This window comes from Marmota marmota, unplaced genomic scaffold, assembly GCF_001458135.2.
Source record: "Marmota marmota marmota unplaced genomic scaffold, marMar, whole genome shotgun sequence".
Classification (NCBI taxonomy): domain Eukaryota; kingdom Metazoa; phylum Chordata; class Mammalia; order Rodentia; family Sciuridae; genus Marmota; species Marmota marmota.
Genome location: NW_026000026.1, coordinates 13,973,118 through 13,992,790, shown reverse-complemented (window position 1 = coordinate 13,992,790; position 19,673 = coordinate 13,973,118). Strand labels below are relative to the sequence as shown.

General features: G+C 50.8%; 2 protein-coding genes across 2 annotated transcripts in view; one reads left to right on the top strand and one right to left on the bottom strand.

Moving 5' to 3' along the window:
- Ctsz (cathepsin Z) overlaps positions 1-7,818 on the top strand; it is a 23,502-nt gene extending 15,684 nt beyond the window's left edge. The window contains exons 3-7 of the mRNA XM_048810538.1: positions 4-119; positions 544-707; positions 4,575-4,754; positions 6,571-6,721; positions 7,107-7,818. Coding sequence (XP_048666495.1) covers positions 4-119; positions 544-707; positions 4,575-4,754; positions 6,571-6,721; positions 7,107-7,311 — 816 coding nt within the window. The 3' untranslated portion in view covers positions 7,312-7,818. The remainder of the gene's footprint in view (positions 1-3; positions 120-543; positions 708-4,574; positions 4,755-6,570; positions 6,722-7,106) is intronic.
- A 924-nt stretch (positions 7,819-8,742) lies between these two features.
- Nelfcd (negative elongation factor complex member C/D) lies at positions 8,743-16,556 on the bottom strand (the record flags this gene model as incomplete). Its single annotated transcript, XM_015480626.2, has 14 exons — positions 8,743-9,173; positions 9,267-9,396; positions 9,737-9,877; positions 9,954-10,049; positions 10,410-10,524; positions 11,437-11,576; positions 11,955-12,089; positions 12,349-12,514; positions 13,086-13,216; positions 13,419-13,571; positions 14,028-14,135; positions 15,187-15,296; positions 16,065-16,174; positions 16,411-16,556. Coding segments are annotated over 14 exons (1,716 nt in total), but the record flags the coding sequence as incomplete, so codon positions are not given.
- Positions 16,557-19,673: the final 3,117 nt, after the last annotated feature.

Below are 19,673 nucleotides of genomic sequence, written 5' to 3'. Positions count from 1 at the left end.
CAGCCACTGCTGGTGCTCGTGCTGCTGGCCGGCGCGGTGCGGGCCAGCCTCTACTTCCGCCCAGGCCAGACCTGCTACCGGCCACTGCGGGGAGACCAGCTGTCGCAGCTGGGACGCAGGTGGGCTCGAGGCCGTGCCTGGGGGAGGGGATGCCCATTGGCGCGCTCCCCAGTGGGGGGCCTGCTTCCCTGGGGTTCTAGGAACCAAGGTGCCCTGCCTGCTTAGGCTTTGGGAGATCACATCTGCCCTTTTGGGGGATCACACACAGCTGGAGCCCCTCCTGGCCTTTGTGTCTTGCCCCAGCACTTGGTGTTTCTTGGGGAGCCCTCCCCTTCCCTTAGTTTTGAGGGTAGCCTGCTGCCCTCACATTCCAAGGGTGCTGGGGCCTGCTGGCATATGATGGGCTTCCCTGGTGATCAGGCCCTCCACTCTCACTCCCACATTTTGGGAAAGGGGAGAGGGCCCCAGGAGGACGGCCAGTATGGCCCCTGGTGGGCTCCCAGCTACCCCAGGAGCCCTGGTACTCACTTGCTCTCTTCCCAGGACATACCCCCGGCCGCATGAGTACCTGTCTCCATCTGATCTCCCCAAGAACTGGGACTGGCGCAATGTGAATGGTGTCAACTATGCCAGTGTCACCAGGAACCAGCACATCCCCCAGTACTGTGGCTCCTGCTGGGCCCATGGCAGCACCAGTGCCATGGCAGGTAGGTGGTCTGGGGCCTAGGGTTCCATGATGGTCCTGGCAGAGGGTAGCTGCCACTTGATTAAGGGCCAGGAGCACCTATCCAGGCTGCCTCCTAGTCGGCACAGGCAGCCACAGCCCAAGGTTCCAGAGGCCTATGATTCAGAGCCAGGAATGAGTCTGGACCTTTGCCCTCTACCAAAGTGACACAAGCTGGGTCATTCTGTGGGAATCCACCATGGGCCCACTTGAGGCCTCTAGGTACAGGCAGGAGTGGGACCGAAGCTCAGTGACAAATGGCTCAGCCATTGAGAAGGAACCAGAAATGCGACATCACCAAGCTCCCAGCCTGGCCTTGGGGACATGGAAGTGAAACTGTGCTCAGAAGCAGTTAATATTTGAGATGAAAAATGTCCTGTGGTTGAAATATTGAGTATGGCTACAGCCCCTGCCCTGATCTGGTCACTGCTTCCAGCCAGCCTTCTGGCTACTGGGTGGACAAGGAAGGTCCAGGGCAAGGAGGGAGATGGAATCTTGGTGTCCACCATCCTGAGGGCCGCTGCACCCTGGCCTGGGAGAGGGGGCAAAAGCTGGGAAGCCCAGGTGTGCCTGGGGCATTTGGGAGGGGCCTTGCCCTGCGGCCTGAGTTCCAGGAACCTGGATTCCACTGGGGCAGGCCCTCACCCTGGCTGGGAGTTGACAGCAATGGCTAGGTGCTGTCTCCTCCCTGTTTGCTATCTCTTTGGCCAGGCCTGTTGTAGGTGTGGCTTGTGTTGAAAGGGTTAGCGACATTGTGGCCACTGCTGCTTAGGAAGCTGGGGTCAGGCCTCATGTGGAGCATCTTCTTTAAGCCTCCTAGCAGCCATGATGGCTCTGTTTGACAAGGAGGAAGCTGCAGAAGATGTCCATAGTGACAGCTGGGATTTGACCTAGAAACTCGTCTGGGGGTAAGGTCTGGACTCCAGAGCCCACTGGCTATAGCTGTGGCATCTAGCAGAGACTCCCTTGGTGGTCCAGCCCTGTTTCTGTTTGGGAACTGGTAAGGAGCCCTCTGGAGGCTGGAACATATTTCTGAACCTTCAAGGAAGAGGAGGAAGGGAGCAGGTGGGCCAAGGTCCCTCCCTCTGACTTAGGTAGAGCCAAGGCCTTAAACCCTGAAGGATCTGAGAGGCGTGGGCCAGGCTGGTTGGTTTTAGCAAATCTGGAGGCAGAGGATCCGGATAAAGTCCAGGAGAGCACCCAGTAATGGCAGCCAGCTTTGGGGAAGTGAAAGGGACTTCTCTGCAGAGCACAGGGTGGAGTCAGGGGAGAAAGAACTAGAAAGGTTGCCAGTGAGAGGTCATGTGACAGGATACACATTTGTAGGACATTGCAGGGCAAGGAGGAGATGGGATGGCTAGAGGCAGTTTGTCCCCTCTGAGATGGCACCTATCCCTGGCCAAGGCATCAGCCCTACATTTCCGCAGTGGAATCTTTGTGCAGATTGCTGATTCACTCTTCTCCTTAAACTTTTAACATCAAGGCCATCAAGGCCATGGCCCTTCTTTCACTGAGAAAATAGAAGCTACCAGAGACTTCTTTCCATGGGGTCAAGTGTCCAAGCCTCTCACTGAGAATACCTGTCCCTCTCCAGGAGGTCATCCTTCATCCCCTTGAGGAAGTTCTTCTATCTCAAACAAATGAGTGAAAAACCCCTTGACCCTGCTCCACCTCCCACCACCCTACTCCTTGGGCTCTATAAATATCTGCACCCCTCCACTTCCTCTTCTCATCCTGAGCCACCCTGGCCCTGCTACCGTCTCTACCACTCCCCATTCATGCCATGGTTGTGAGCTGCCATGAACAGAGTGTAGTCCCCAGGCCACTGCCTTCCTAGAACACAGGCCGCCCCACCCCCATGGCTGGCTCTGCCTTCCCACTGAGCCTTCCCTTCTCATTCCCCAAATTCTGAGCATCAGTTCCCAGGTCCAGCCCTTCTCCCGGACTCCTTCACTTTCAACTGCCCAACACCCTCTTGCTCGGATTCCTGCCACCTCCAACCAGAGGCAGTCAATGGCTCGGAGCATCTCACTCTGCCCACCACTCCCACCCACAGTGCCATCCTCCTGCAGCCCTCTCCACCATTGCAGGGGATACTTATGCCAAAGCCTAGAGGCCACACACCACCATGGCCCCTCCGCCCTTGCTGTGGGCTCAGCTGCTACAGCTGCCTGCTCGACCCAGTGGATCATGTTCTTCAGCTTGAAACCCTCTCATGATTTTACTCAGGTAAAAGATGAAATCCTTCTGTGAACTACCAGAGCCTACAGCCCAGCTCTCTAGGCCACCCTGCTCAGGTCGAGGGGGAGCCTGGCGCCTCTCCTCCCTGTTTCCTTATCACTCCTGCCCTCTCTCCTTGGCCGGCTGTCCCCTGGCCCGCCCTACATACATGCTATCATGCTTCTGGACCCTCCCCCACACTGTACACTTTGCTCAAGTTTATCTGTTGGCTTCTGGCCTCCTTGTGTGCTGTGAGCCCTGGGAGATGAAGCTTCAGTCTTTTCGCTCCTCTGTGCCCCCAGCACAGGGTGTGGGCACAGTGCTTTGCACACAGCAGGTGTGAGAGCCCTCACTGATGGCCCAAGATGGGGAGGAAGTCCAAAGATGAGGCACAGGCCAAAGGGAGGCAGCAGCCAGTGTGGGGCACCTGCTTCTACCCCAAAGGATGGGGGCACCCCTGGTGGACAAAGGAGGGTCTGAGTGTGTGCAGACCCATCGCTGAAGGGTAGCTGCTATAGGCAGAAGAGGGAGTTTGGAAGAGTCCTGTTCTGGGGAAGGAGGCAGGGAACCTGGGCCCATGGGCTTTGGGAAGCTGGGAATCTACTCGCCAGTGGCCCAGGAGGTACATTTGTGGGCACAGAGACTTGGGCTAGGTGGTGGCAGGATGAACTTGCCTTTTGAGTTTTTCAGCCTGGTGGATTATGGGTGGGGGGATCCTAAAAGGCCCAGGCCTGGTCAAATGAGTAGACCTATGGAGCCAGGACCAGTGTGAGCAGGAGTCTAGAAGGTGACATGAGGAGGTGGCACCCCAGGGGAGCTGCACGAGGAAGAAAGAGAGATTTGGGCCAGGCGGAGGCTGCTCTTGAGCCCGTGGTAGCTAGGAGAAGGGCAGGTGAGGCTGCAGGAGAGGAGGGTGGGCCATAAGGAGTATTGTGGTAACCTAGTCCTGCAGAATGGAGAGCAAGATGATCCTGATTGGGTAGCCTGGGTCCTCTTCTGGGAAGGGGAGCAAGTTTTTCAGCCCCAGTTGTGCCCTCAGTGTGTGAGCCCAGGCTTGTGGCAGCCAGGGCTGCTCAGGCCCCTTGACTCACCATGTGCTTGGGTCTGGATCCCCCCTGGCCTTCCCCTGGACTACATCAGCCCCTCCCTGGGGCTACATCAGCCCCTCCCTGGGGCTCGTTCAGTCCCTGGGCTGCACCTGCTCATGGAGGTGCCCACCTTGGTCCCTCTCCACAGGGCTTTCTGACTCTCAGCCTGCCTCATGTGGCAGCCGAGGCATCCCTTCAGTCCTTCAGCAGGTGTTTCTTGAGGATATACTGGGCTGACCTGTGTGGACAGGACAGATCTGGCCTTACCTGGTGGCACTTGCAGCCAGGCGGTGCAGGCAGACACCATAGTGCTCCAGAAGGCCAGGGCAGACCTCTGGAGAGCCGCAGCTGAGCTGCGGCCTCCACAAGGAGGTGGGCATGGGAGCGAGCCTTCCAGAGACATGCAGCCTGAGCCCTGAGCATGGGCTTGGAGGCAGGATGGTGGGCAGCACCCTGTGGCCTGACCTAGGCCTCCAGTGCCAACTGGGGAAGTGAGGAGGGTGCTGCTGAGGGCAGGTGCTGAGTAGACCCTGACCTTCCAGATCGCATCAACATCAAGAGGAAGGGGGCGTGGCCCTCCACCCTGCTATCTGTGCAGAACGTCATTGACTGCGGCAATGCTGGCTCCTGCGAAGGGGGCAACGACCTGCCAGTGTGGGAGTATGCCCACTTGCACGGCATCCCTGATGAAACCTGCAACAACTACCAGGCCAAGGACCAGGGTAGGCCCTGCCCACTCCCCCGCTGCCCTGTCCCTCTTCCCTGGGAGAGTGTACTGTAAGCCCAGGCCAGTCCCACCCTTGTGATGCTGTGGCTGGAGTGGTGGGGAGGGGAGGGTCAGCACCCCCGGTCTTTGGGGAGGACTTGTTCCCAGAACCTGTGCCAACCTCATCCAGTGCTGCCTTGAACCTAGTAGAGCTATGGAACTCATCATTTTTGTGGAGACCCTCCCTTGGCATGGGGAGAGGTCAAAGGACACCCTCCCAATTCCCGGGCCTCCAGCCTTAGACCATGTTTCTGCTGCGGTGAGGCCCTGATGTGATGTATGGGTTCTGACCTGTGACATTTGGGTAGTTTATAATAGGCCTTGCATGGAGCAGGGCAAGTGCTCCTGCTCCACCCTGTGCGGGGTGGAGCCTACTCTCCAGGAGCTGGGCACAGAGAGCTGGTAGGGAAGCTGGCACCCAGAGCTGGAGGCAGGAGGTCTAGCAGTGGGTCTGTCAACCTGGTCCCTGCCCAGTACTCCGGGCCATGTGTACCCAGATGTGCCTGCAGCCAATGGGCACTTTGTGGGTGAGCAGAGCAGGCTGGCCCAGAATCCCCAGAGTCGACACATTCCTTTTAGGCTGCTCCTTTCAGAAACCAAAGGACCCAAATGCATAATTGGCAGGTTTAAGCCACCTGACCCCAGATCTCCCTCACAGCCAGAGCAGAAAGCTTTGGAAAACTCAGAAGACATTTGAGACAGGTGCAGGAGGAAGGAAGGGGAAGGAGCCCAATGCTGTCCCCCAACCCTGTGAACGCTGGCTCTAGTGTCCTGTACCCACTGAAGTGGCAGGAATACTCAGCCCCACCCAGGCCAGCGGGATTCTGTCTCCTTGCTTCCTGGGCCAAACTGCCCAAAGAATTTTCTGTCCTGGTTTAGTAAACCCAGCAGGGTCAGAGACCCCAGGGGGGACTTCCCTGTGGAATCAGATAGTCCTGGGGCCCTTCCCACCCCACTGACATCCCCAAGCCGGTGTTGTCCAGCCGAGGCCAAGTCGCTCTGATCCCACCTCTCCTGACAGGTGGCTGGAGCACATCAGAGACCTGAGTGTTTGCCATAAACAGTCTTGTCTTTGTATTGGTAAATGTGGCTGCAGATCCACCATTTTCCGGTTGTGCCAGGCCCTGGGCATTTGGTGTTGGACAAATTAAACCAACAATTTAATCCTCAAAGAGTTTACTGTCCCCGGAGAAGATCTGGACAGATGTGTAACCACAACAGAAATAGGCAACAACAAAGTGGTAGCCAGGCAGGCTGAAGACCGGGCAGGGTGGATGGGTGAAAGTACAAATGCCCAGAGTTAGGGAACATGGCCATCATGCCTATGAGGTGGAACATGGGCACACCTTCTTATTCTTCTTTTCTAACCTAATTGTGGATATCTCTCAAACCAAAATAACAAGAAAGGGGTTTTGTTTTGTTTTTTTTAACCATATGTAATGGCATATTTATTCACTAGCCAGCAATAGAATCATCTTGTTGAGTTTTAGTATTTTGATTGCACTCGATTTCAGCTCTGAAGTATTGTGGAAAGGTCCTCTCCTGGTCTTTACAGAGAGGAAAAAGCCCACCCAGAGTTCCTGCTCTATAGTCAAAAGTTGACCTCTCTTCTCTTCCCTCCTTCCACCCTTCGAGGAGGGTGGAGCCCTCCTTGAAGCTCTTCCATAGCAGAAAGAGGAGATGATCGGTTCCTAGTAATGAGCAGGGCACTGGGCCTCCTGGTTAGCTGGGCAGTGAGGAGAGCCCCAGGTTGACTGCTTGCTCTCACCCAGAGTGTGACAAGTTCAACCAGTGTGGGACCTGCACGGAGTTCAAAGAGTGCCACACCATCCAGAACTATACCCTCTGGAGAGTGGGCGACTATGGCTCCCTCTCAGGGAGGGAGAAGATGATGGCAGAGATCTACACGAATGGTCCCATCAGGTGAGTACAGGCCACCAGGTGAGGCTGCGCCAGGTGTACCAGCAGGATTGTGTACCTGTGTGTCGATCATGCTTCCCGCCCCACCACCAGTTTTACTCCCTAGTGTGAGCTACAGCCACCACTTTCACCTTTGAGAACTTCTGTTTTCTCAGAAGTAAACCCCAACCAGTGACTGATCTGCCCCTCATGGGATTATTGTGGGACACGTGGGGGTGAGAGGCCCAGCTGTGGTGACAGCTGTGGTGTTCTGGGGCTGGAGGACGCAGCGACAGCAACTCAAGTCTGTCCAGAACCACCGTGTGGGGCGGGCTGGATTCACCCCTGGGGCAGCAGGCTACCTGCAGCCTCTTTCTGGGTGAGGTGATAACTCACTGCTTGCTCTCAGCTGCGGCATAATGGCAACAGAAGGGATGGCCAACTACACTGGCGGCATCTATGCCGAGTACCATGACAAGGCCTATGTGAACCACATTATCTCAGTGGCCGGATGGGGTGTCAGCAGTGACGGGACCGAGTACTGGATTGTCCGGAATTCCTGGGGCGAACCTTGGGTGAGATGTTTTCACTTTATGGTTGTACCTAGAAAATGAGGCCACACTTCTCACCCATGGCTGTTGACCTCTGACTGAGCACTGTGGCCTGCAGCCAGCTAAACCTCTTGCTCCAGCCATCTGTCAGCCACAGCTCTGGGCAGATGCTTCTTGTGTAGGGCCATTCCTGTTCTATGCATTGTCCGATGTTTAGCAGCACCCTGGGGCCCCTACCCACTAGATGCCAGTTCCTCTTCTGCCCCCCAGTATGAGACACCAGAACTGGCACCAAAGTGAAGTGGCCTGGCTGGGACACCCCTGCCAAGGATGCAGTTGGCCACCTTCCTCCTTCACAACCAGGTCATTTTTTCTCCTGCCAGTTTCAGACTCTCCTTAGGAGTACTCTGTAGGTTTTTCATGAATACTTTTAGGTTGGGTCAAAGATCCAGGGGGTGATAACTGCCAGAGTTTTTATTTTTAAAACTAATATTAGCCATTAATAGCTTGATACAGAAATTCATTATTATGAAATGGAGGAAAATGGTAAATACAGAAGTGATGAAATCAGTTTTGTTTTTTTTTTTATTAAATAACTACAAGTGGGGATATTAGTAGGTGGATAAGTCATCTGGTCTAAACAGTCAACATGTTTTGTTACATTAATTAGCTACTGGCAGGGGGCCCTTGTGTTAAGTATTAACCAAGTGAATATCTCATACAAGGCATTTTTGACAAGGGTCATGGGAAAGGGTGCTGGGTGGCCAGGCAGGCTGTCTGGGTATTTTTGTTCTGTGGGGCTGGGCTGCGGGGTGGAGGCCAAGGGCCTGGTCTGAGTCTGGAGCAGAAGGGTGGAGCCGGAGACCATGTGCTGAAGGGCTGACGTGGGGGCCTTGGCATCTCGCAGGGTGAGAGAGGCTGGATGAAGATAGTGACCAGCACCTACAAGGATGGGAGAGGCGCCAGCTACAACCTGGCCATCGAGGAGTACTGCACATTTGGGGACCCCATCGTCTAGGGAGGATGCCTCTGGAAGAGCAGTTCACGGGAGTTGGGATCCTGTGCGCAAGTTCGGTTAGCAGGGCTGGGTGATTGTCAATCTTGGACACTGGTCACCAAACTGAACATCTAGAAGGGTACCTGTCGACCTGAGAACCATGTGGTACTGGCTAAGTGCACCTTGAGGAGGGCTGACCGCTGATGACTTAAGTACCTGCACAAGGTGGTTCCAGGCTCCATCTGCCAAGGCACAGGGCCTGTTTTCTTCAGCAGGGCGCTTGGTATTTTGTGTTTAGCAAGTGTGGTCGCTAATATCACATTTAAGAGGTAAAATGGTTCAGACTTATTACCAGTTCTTAAATCATCTTGGATTCAGTGTAGGGAGGGAGGTGGTAATTTCAAATTGTCCAAGTGATGAATAAACCATCTGGTTCCACCCAAGGCCCAGCATGCCTTATTTATACAAGAACCCAACATGGGACCTGCACCTTATAATTCAGCACAAAAGCTTTTTAAAAATTTATTATTCTTAGCAAATTTAAACAATTACAACAAAACATCAACTAACCAATTGGGTTCTTGTGAGAAAACTTAGTCAGCCTTGAAAAGTTGTTCACCAGAGTCTCAACTTCACAACTCCCACCACCCCCAGGGCCAGCAGCAGGTTCATGCGGAGGCAATGTGGAGGGAATTGAGCACTGGACTGACCATACGGGGAGGAGATGTCACTAGCAGGCTCTCACACTGCTAACACTTTGCTTCTAAGGAAGTCATCCACCCCTCAGCAGATTCCACATCCAAGGTGCTGGCTGAGCTGCAAATGGCAGCTTCTTGAGAGGGCTCTCCTCAGTGGAGCCTGGAAAACCTGCTTCAGCTCTGCAGATGCTTGACTTAGTTCACCATGATGAAGTTAGACTTGCAGTGAGCTGAAACCAGACGCACACAGTCACTGGGTTAGAAACAGAAGGTGCAAACTGACACATACCGATGTAGCCAGAGCAGATCTACTGAGACCTTACCGATAAATTCTGTCACGGGGTCATGTTCGCCTTCTGTTTTGATGGTGCCCGCAATGCTGCCATTTTCCAAGATGGGGAGGAAGAGCTGCACAAAGTCAGAGGTGTATGGAGGAGCGATAACATCCAGTACCTACGAGGGAAAACAGGGCTACTCTGCCTGCCTGGCCAACAAGGGCATCGCACCAACACAGGTGAAATGGCACTCTTGAAACTATCCCTGCCTCCCCCTTTGGCTTCCCTGGTGACACCATTTTCCAACACTAAGGCAGCAGGGTGGTAACATAGGGGAAACATGTAACACAGTTCCTGCAGGTAGGAGGGCTCACAAAATTGCTATCTGTCATTGTCATCACTATGATTATCAGAAAGTACACTTCTCAGAGATAGGTACAAAATGAACTAAATTAAGCCATAAAGGACACTGCTAGTGTAAAGAACATGAAACACGAAACCAACGGTGCACTGCTGACCTCAGTGACAAAATAGCGAATGAGTGAAATGTCAGTGTCCAGCTTCTCCAGACACTTTCGGATGTAACTGACAACAGGAAGTACATAACCTCGACTCAGCAGGTGAACCATCCTGTCCAGCAGTGTCTTCTTCAGCTCAAGCTGCAGAGAAGCAGGCCAAAAGAGTAGGTCAGCATGGGGTGCACCCCCAGTCCCCACGTGCCCCGGTGCCACTCACCTGCTCCATCACATCCAGTTGGGAGTGCTCAGTCTCGAAGAGCTTAACAAGCAATTGCAGGACCTGGGGGTGCAGGAGCTGGTGGCAGGTGCTGATCTACAAACAGGTCATGGGGAGCCTTGCTGAGCAGTGTGGTCAGGTCGCAGGGCTCCCTCACCATGCAGAGAACCACTCACTGTCACTGTCAGCACAGGTAGCTCATGGCTGCTGCTGCTAGTCCTGTGCTGGACCCAGGGCCAGCAAACTCCTCAGCCCTGCCTCATCCTTCCCATGACACTTGACAAAACTGAGACATCTATGCAGTCAATGAAACTAGGTCCTTAAAAGGAAAATCCTTGTTTAGGATAGAAATAGCTAATTTTGAAGAGTATGTACTAAACACACCAAAAAGATGCATATGACAACACACATGCAAGACAGAGACATTGCATACCCAGGCAGCCCTCTGCCTCTCACCTCATCTAGCAATGCCAGGTGCACGGGAGTATGGTCAGTCTGCAGTTGGAAGTACCTTGGTTCTGACACGGTCCAATCCACCCATTTCAGCACACCCATTGCTACCACTGGAAACCTACAGGTAAACACAGCAGAATGCCTCCTTTAAACCAAAGGTGGGAAAAATACCAATATGCAACAAGAGCATTAAAGGGGAGGAAGCCTGAGAACAAACACAGACCGCCCCTTCATCTGTGCTGCCAGGAGCTGCTTATTAAAGGGGTGGCCTCTCGAAGGTGCAAGGTGAGAAGCGGTCTCTATCCTCAGCCCATTCAACCCCTTTGCTAATGGAGAAGAGATGGTGGGTGATGCAGAGACCGCTGTGTCTGGTACATGGGCTCAAGTTTACCTTAGTTAGCAAACCCCTTTCTTGGTTCCCATACAGATAAACAGAAAGATTCAAATGCCTAAGAAGATGCATGATTTCCAGGGCAAATCTATTTACATAAGTGCAGAGTCACAGGTCATTCGTTTCTATCTGAGCAATACTACGTTAGTCTTAGACTTCTGCTATAGATGAGCCCCTTTTTTTTTTTTTTTTGTGGTCCTGAGGATTGAATCCAGAGCCTCATGAATGTTAGGCAAGGGCTCTATTGAGCTACATCCCCAACCATTTTTTGGTTTTTTGGAGCCAGGATCTAAGTTGCCCAGGCTAGGCTTAAACTTGTGATTCTCCTGCCCCAGTCTCCCAAGTAGCTGGGATTACAAGTGTGCACCACTGCACCTGGCAAAAATGAACTTTTCCAATTCCATTCTTGTAATTCCAGGTGGTCTTCCTTTCACTTAGTTTAATTTGTGAAATTACTTCTATTAAACAACTGAAAATGACCCATACTGTCTATACATGTTATTCATGCTCTCTGTATCTGTTTACAAAATAAAATAAAACACACAAGTATCTCTGCAGCTTTTGTTAGTGAGCTTTCAATATGACAACAAAAGCCACCTCCCCCAGTGATTTAGTTTGGCAATCAGTTTCACTGCTCACCTAATACACTGATAAAGTGTACTCAGTTCTGCCACGAGTTCAGAGGCCCCTTTGTTCTCATTGCAACACAAATTGTGAACAGTTTCCACAGCCTTCGACGTTGACTTCAGCTCATCTTTATTGATGCTCACTCGCTTATTCTGAAAACACACACAGGTTGGTGGATTCTGACAGCACCACAGCCTTGTCTCCACATCCCCTGCCCTATCTGTGAAGTCAGAAGTCAATTTAATTGTCAAACTTCATGGTTGTGCAGAGTACAGAAACTGTAAACCAGTGAGAGTCGTGTTTGTCTCTGGCTTAGGGACCTGTTTCACTTTTTTTAGTCATACTTCACATGACAGTCTAAAGAAGTATTAAGAGGAGCATTTTCTTGAGATGTTTAGCACTTTCACCATCAGTAAAACACAAGAAAAGACATGTTCTCTGTTAGGCAGGTTCAAAATTTCTTGCAGCCCAAATTACCCAATAATACCCAAGCAAAGGAGGACCCTTATCTTCTGAAAGGCTGACAGTACCTTCTTCCAGGTCTCAACCACACTTGCTGCATAGGCCAAGATGTGGATGTACTTGTGTTTGTGATCCTGGTTGATTCTGGCCCCCGGTTTAAAGAGTGACTGCATGAACAGGTCCAGGAAGGCTGGCACCCGGATCTGGGGAGAAGCACACACCAAGCACAGTCTGGCAGGAGAGGGTATGCGCACTTGCAGCCACCTGCAGAGTTCCAGGCAGCACGTCTAATGGGCATGAAGGCTGGGAGTGGGACGGGGAAGGACAGAAATGACAGCAACGTTTCAAAAGGCATTTGCACTCACTGCCTTAAGAGAATCAGGGAAACTTAAGAGACTTTCCAAAACAACCCTGCCCTGGCACAGAGGGGACCCCACCTTGCTATAATGAGAGGTAACTTACCAGTTCAACAGGAGGTGGGTCCATGCTTGTGAACATCTTAAACAGAACAGTGATGTCTGCAGGGTTCAGGGCTCCTTTAGACAGCATGGCCCCAAGGGCCTGGCAGGCCCGGGGATAGGAAGCAGCTGTGCCCAAAGCCAGTGTGATCTGACTGGCATCATGGCCTCTTGACAGAAAAACCACATAGCCTGTCACTAACAATGTTAGGCGGATTTTTCTTTCTCGTTCTTTTCTTACATTTAATGTTCTAAACCATTAGGATCCATTTTGGTTTTTTTGTTATTCACTTGTTTATTAACTGACCCACCCATGGAAACAATGTTTAGAGCAAACTGGAAAAGAATGATTCTAATGCACCTTACAGACTTGATAAAGAGATTCATACTTTTTAAATACCTTGCTAAGACTCTAAAAATAAAGCTAGGAAGATATAACTTTGGTCTGTAAGATACAGACTACAATATAATAATCACCGAATAACTATTTTAGGACTACTGTTATTTGCTATCTGTGAATCCCAGCATATAAAAGCAGAGTCAATTAGAAGTACACTCAAGTACCTCACAAAACAGTCTTCAAAGCAACACTTTGGAAGGCAAGCTCCCCACGTAGGTTAAAACTACCCTGACCACCAGCTCTAGACAGCAGGACAGAAGTGGCAGGAAGCATGGCTGTGGACAAGGGCCGCGGGGCTCTATGGAAGCAACAGAGAGGGGTGGGGAAAGCAGAAACCTCACTTCTCCTGAGCGAAGCGCTGCACCTCCTGTGCCACCCTGCGCACCGCAGAGCCGCCCTGCTCCTCTTGGGCCAGCACGGACATCATGGCCTGCGCAAACAGGTACGTGTGCTCCCCGTGACACACCATCTTCTAGAATACAGGAGGCAGGATGGGGGTCTCAAGACCACAGCACTGGCAAGTGCAGACCAAAGTTCTCGGGCAGGGAACCTGCTCTCTGGCAGGTGACTTTGGACCTGGAGATTCTCCACAGGGAAGGGGATTTTCATGTTTGGGAACCCAAACCTCCCAACCAGCTGCTTCAAATCCAAGATTCACAATGTAGAGAACTTACAGCAAACTCAGGGAGATTTTTTTCAAGGTTTTCTTCCCCTCCATCCAAGATGGTGGCTAGAGAGGTACGGAGCACTCTGGAGAACACTTCCAACTGCTGGCAGGCAGTGGACACACTGGTGATCTCCCCTTGGTACCCCGCATCAGAAATCAGCTGCCACACAAAAACAAAAGTAGGTGTCAGCACCTGGTGACCCACCTTTCAGCACTGGGCTGCTGGGCAGCATGTGCAGCAGGTAGAACAAGCAGGCACTGGTCTCAGGTCCCAACCTTAACTCTGGTCTCTGCTTTGCCACAATCTGGGCTGTGACCTGGACTTCCCAGCCCTCCCAGGCCTTGATGCATAAAAAGGAGTGATTGGCCAGGTGTGCTTAAAGGCTCCTCAGAACACACACACTATAAAATGTCCCTGCTAAATCCTAAAACACAGTCAATGTTGATCTAAAACCACAGGCAGAAATTTTATGCTCCCTTCTTCAGGGTAAGGCATGCTGAAGTGCAACGATGGAGACCTTTGTCAAAAACGGTCTTCACAGACAACCGACCAAACAGACATCAAAAACCACCCTCAATCCTACATACTTTCCCCTGATTCTAAGACTCTTCCTACCTTAACAGTAAAGTTAAGCATCAAACAGTCTGGATGGGCTTCAGCCAGTTTGTAGAACAGATCTCTCCATGTGGTATGTGCAATCATTTGTTCAAGCCAAGCTGGGGTCTGCCGACAAACAGACAGCAAGGTAAGACATCTGGCATTAGCCCAAGAGAAGTCTGTTGCATAAACAACCCCAGGACATTCCAACTGGAAGAGCCGCCATTGGCGTCCAGCTGTAGAGGAAGCAGACTCAGGGCTGGTTGTGGCCGCAGAGCTGTGAGGCAGGACAGCCCCTGCACACCCACTCTGCTTTCACAAGTTCCCACTCAACATTAGCACAAGTGGAAGAGAGCTTCCTGGGAGACATCCGAGAGTCCTGTGGCAGCAAGTGCACAGAGGAGCTGCATCGCATGCATGACTGACTCACGCTCAACCAGCTGCATGCCCATGGCAGGACAGAAGACACAATTTAAATAGCACAGGAGGTTCTGTCCAACACCACAAGTAGTGGCCACAAAAATATCTCTTGGCTCCTACTGTGTGACGGATGGGGACGCTGTTCTCTGAACCCACCATCCTGTCTGTGTCAAGGCCAGGCTCTCCATGACTGTTCCCAGCCACCACTTGAGCACAGAGGGCTTCACAGGCAGGTCTGTCATAAAAGACACAGGCTTGTGTATCCAGCAACTAAAACTCTAGAGACATCTCGCCGGCCCTGCTGGGACTTCCTAAAAGCTGCACTGCAGCCTGAGATTCTTCCTTCCAACCTCCTTCATGCCTTTTGCCTTCAGGGTCAGTCCTGCATCCCAGCTCCCCCAGCCTCCTCCAGCATTCATCTACTTTTCTACCTGGGGTATCTCCTCCATGATCTCCTTGCATGTCTCATCCAGTCTCAGCACATGCTTCTTGGAGGACCCACAGGAATTTGCCCCCTCCCAGAGCTGTGCCTGGAGTCAGCGAGGATTGGGAGGTGAGAACTGGCTGCACCTCCTCTTGGCCTTGGCACCAAAACCTCCCACATGAAGCACCTCAATGTGCTGAGCACAGCAGAAAGAGTAGTTCAGACCACACTACCCAACTCGTGTACTTACGTGATACGCCACACACCACTCCATACACAGAGCTAGGAAAAGGCCCTGGGATGCACCACCAGACAAAGAACAACATTCCTCACCTCTCCTTCTTCAGTAAAAATAGAATCTGCTTTGCGGGGATCAAAATGTTTGATCAATAAACTCTTCAGGTGGTTTTCCACAGTTTCCTGGACCTGCACGGGCTCAACACCTGAAAGAAAACATAAGACAACAGCACTCGCTAAAGCCACTGCACTCTTGCAGAAAGGGCCAACAGCCACATCTCTCTGAACCAAACAACACAGAATTGCTTGTGCCACTTTTAAAGGCAAGACTTTGGACTCATTAAAAAGTTATTAATTCTACTTGCTAGTAAGACCCAAGAAGGAACAGAGCAGCATGCACCACATGGTCTACCTCTGCCTAATGGAAAGGAGAATAGCACCTTCAAACCCTCACAAAGTCCAAACAGACAGGGACGGCAACAGGAAATGCTGTCCCATGAAGGAGAGCAGATGTGGCCAAGAGGCTCGCTTGAAGGAATCACGACAGTAACACATCCATTTCTCTCCAGACACTGCTTACTCAAGTGACCATCTAGACGCAGCCCAGTGGATCTACAGTAAGACTCCACTGTGATCCTATGAGCCAGAAGCCACAACCACAGCCAACTCCAAAATGACCTATCACTCACTGCTTGCTGTAACAGGCCTCCTGAAAATGATACACCAAATGTACAGCATGTCATCCCTTAACTCTACAGCAGGGCAGAGAAAGCTGCTCAACGGGAACTCCTGCAAACCTCAACTGCTGGATTAAACATAAGAGTCAAACAGGTGAAAATGGCTAAAAAGTTCAACTCCTACTTACACAAACATTAAAAATCAGGAATTCAAACAAGGCACTGCTGATTCACTAGCATAATACTGATGCGAAAGCCCATTAGAGAGGTGGGGTTGGGTGAGAGCAAGGACAGCACCTGTCTGAATGAGCCACTCAGCTAGCAGGTTCACAGTCTGGGCCACAGCAGTGTAGTTCTCAGATAAGAGCTGGATGACATTCTCTGGAGAGCCTCCTGCCTGAAAATACCTGAGAAAAGCAAAAGAGCCACCACCTCATTAGAGCAGACACATGTGAGAGGGGATGAACAGGTAGGTAAGGAGGAAGATAATTACATTTAAACATTTTTTAAATGGCAAAGGGGACCCTAGAAACATTCTAATCCAAGACCACATTCTTCTCATTTTACTTGTCATCATCTGGTTCTTTTAGAAAATTCTTTGAACAAGCCCCTCCTCCCCAATGCAAACACTGTCGTCGCATACCTCTTCAGAGTGTTGAAGATAGAGGGCTCCATGATATAGTCCCGGGTAGAAAACTTATGAAGGCATTCCTGCTGCACCTCTGCATCATCCTCTCCTTCTCCAGAATCATCCTCCTGTTGCTGAGAAAGGCCAGGAACAGGGTATATTTAATATTAATATCCTGAAATCTCACTTGTGCATTATGAAAGTATCCCACACACAATTTCATGAGTCTCATAATGTAGCCAGGACAAGTGGTAAGTAGCCATGAAAATGGGATCCAGAATCACCCCAAGTGGGACATATGACCACCCCGCTAGCAGACTGTGTGCCAGTCATCAAGTCACTAAGCCTCTCTGAATAGCAACTCCCTTTGCTAAACAAAGACATCTCGGGTGCTCCTTCCTGGTTGCTGATTTTTGGAAGCATCAAGCCTAACACCTGACATTTAGTAAAAGTTCACTAGACATTTGCTATTATTATTGTTTTCACCATTATTTCACATATGCCATTTAATCTTTACCAACAAAGACTAACAAGATTCTCGAGAGCACGATCCATCAATTTGTGGTTAGAAAAAAATCTCTGACTTCCCTCCTATCAGCAGCAGGCCTGGCCCTGGACTCTAGTCCCACTTCCAGGTAGGAGCACAGAGGCAGGATGCTGAACCCAAGGGCAAACCAGACTGCTTCACCTGCTGATACACGTGATGATGGGGACTACTGACCCCAAGTCTGTCCAGTTTTAATACTGTCACCCTAACTAACAAGCAGGAAGCAGGCAATTTCTGAACATTTATCCTGCACTAAAAATGTGCTCATCATCCCTGGGACCTTAGAAAATCAGACAAGATGTAGTTTTTTTTCCATGGAAGGAGTTCACAAACTAAGACAGCTAACCAATTCAAACATAATGGGATAAGAACCGGGCCAGGGATCAGTGAACTATGACCAAATGTTGCCTGCTTCCAGTTTTTACATAAAGACTTACTGAAACACATTCACACCTATTCTATCACATTTTGTCTATGACTGCTTTCCCTTTACAGCCATAGAGTTGAGTAGTTGTGACAGAGCCCCACACAGCCTCAGATATGGATTGTCTGGCTTTTTACAGAAAAGTTTGCCCACCACTGTTTGGATTAACATCCTGGGAACAGTGCTCTGATGCAGACACAGCCTGCTGGCTACACTGGAAAAACTGGGGAGTCTTCTCTCAGACAGCATTGGTGAGGGGACCTGTGAGGAAGGCTGGACTTCCCTGAGACTCATCTTCAGATGTCTGCATTCTTGGGCTTCTACCCTGGCCTCCCACTTCCTCATATCTCTTGCACCCTGCGTGTCTACATTGTGGCCTGCATCTCTCTCTTGGGCTCCACAGTCAAGTGTATTGCAGTGTCATATAATTCCCATTCCATGCCCATTAGGACTCCAAAGTCTAAAACTGACCTTGTCTTACTCCCAAAACAAATCTTCCCACAATCCACCAGAAACCTGGGAGTCTTCCTCAATTTCTCCTCCTTCACCCCAGCCCACCCCACATCCTCTCACAAAGACCCATCAACTCTATCTCCCATATATTGACCAAATTTGGCTCTTCTTTCCATATTTATTTTCCACTTATTTTTTGTCTGCTTACAGTAGTAATCTCCCTATGCCTTTCCACTTATTTTTTGTATGCTTACAGTAGTAACCTCCCTATGCCTTGTCCTTCCCCACAATCCACTTTCACACTGAAACCATAGTGACATCCATAAGCCACAAATGTGACGTCTCTCAGTTGCTTAAAGTTTCCTATCTCTCTCTGGGGGAAAAAAAAAAGAAAGAAAGAAATCCAGGCCCTAGAATGACTTTGGCCTTCCCGCTGTTCACTTGTCCAGTCTCACCTCTTGCCAACCCCCATGTGCAACCTGTAGCCAGACTCATCTATTTGTCAGTAGCTCTTAGCTCCTACCAGAGAAGCCTCCTTACACACAGTCCTGCCTCTCCAAACCACATCTGGCATCAAGTGAACAGAATTTGGGTCACCATCTTTCCCAACTTTAGTATAGTCACAGCTGTAATGAACATGAAAAAACATCATCAATGAAATTAGGGTAATGATTATAGCTGGCCAAACATGGGACTACCAAACCCTCATCAGTGGGGTCTAGGCCTGGCTCAAAACTCCCAAGTGCATAAGCTAGAGCAAGTAGCTCACATGTTCTATTTACAAAATGATGGAGGACACAGGCCTAGATGGCCCTAAAGTATGCCCCAGTTGCAACACCTCCCTATGCCTAAGTCTCAGTCCTTATGATTCAAATGCTCAATGAGAACAAGATGTACCAAACACCAACCCACTACCAAGCTAATTAATTCAGACCTTATATTTCTCTCATCTGGCCTTCTTCAGTGGTTAGCATACTGATGAAGTGGAAAAGAAACAAAGGGCTTGGATCCCCATTCCTTTATGTTTTGGGAACTTGAGGAAGTTAAATCTTTTGGTCTCTCTTTCTTCACTTAGGAGATAAACAAAGTAATAGCCAACTCATAATCTTGAGTGTGGAACGCAATATTGCATAAAAGCTCCTAGCTCAGGCTCCTAATAGCTATACGTGACTGCTCCACTAAGTTCCCAATGTTGTGGGATGATCCAACATGTGGGCTCTACTCACTTTACACCCGGACTAAACTCTTGAACAAGCTTTACCGTTGAACATCTCTCCAAGGCCCTCTGGAACCTGCTCCCTACCAACTTCATGCCCCTGTTCCACAGGGTAATTAACCACAGAGGACTTTCTTCAGCTCCAGAAACACACAGCTCTCTGCATGTCCAGTGCCCTGCTGAACCACTTAGTAAACCTCACTTCATGGTTTATTCCTTCAAAACTAATCTTTATTCCGGTTTAAAAGGCAAATTCCCAGGCCTCACAGTACAGTCTAGAGAGCCATGACCAGAGTAACCTGGGAAGCTTTATGTCAATCATGGGCCTGGGGTGGACCTCCTGGGACTTCCCAAGTCCCGGGCTCCCACCCCACCCCTGGACCGTCCAGGCTGCAAGGTTCGGCCTGTCATCTGGTCCAAGGAAAAGTGAAATCTGCCCAAGCGCTTAAAGGCGCGGTCGCCCAGCGGCGAGACAGTGTGAAGGCGCCCAAAGTTCTGCTTTCTCCCCAGGACTCGGGTTTAAGTTCGACTTCGAAGACAGCAGTGCGGCTCCCGCTTCCCGCCTGAAGACCGCGCCCCAGCTGCATGGGGTGGGCAGTCCTCGCGCCTGGCCTCGCCTGGCCACGTGGCCGCCCCGG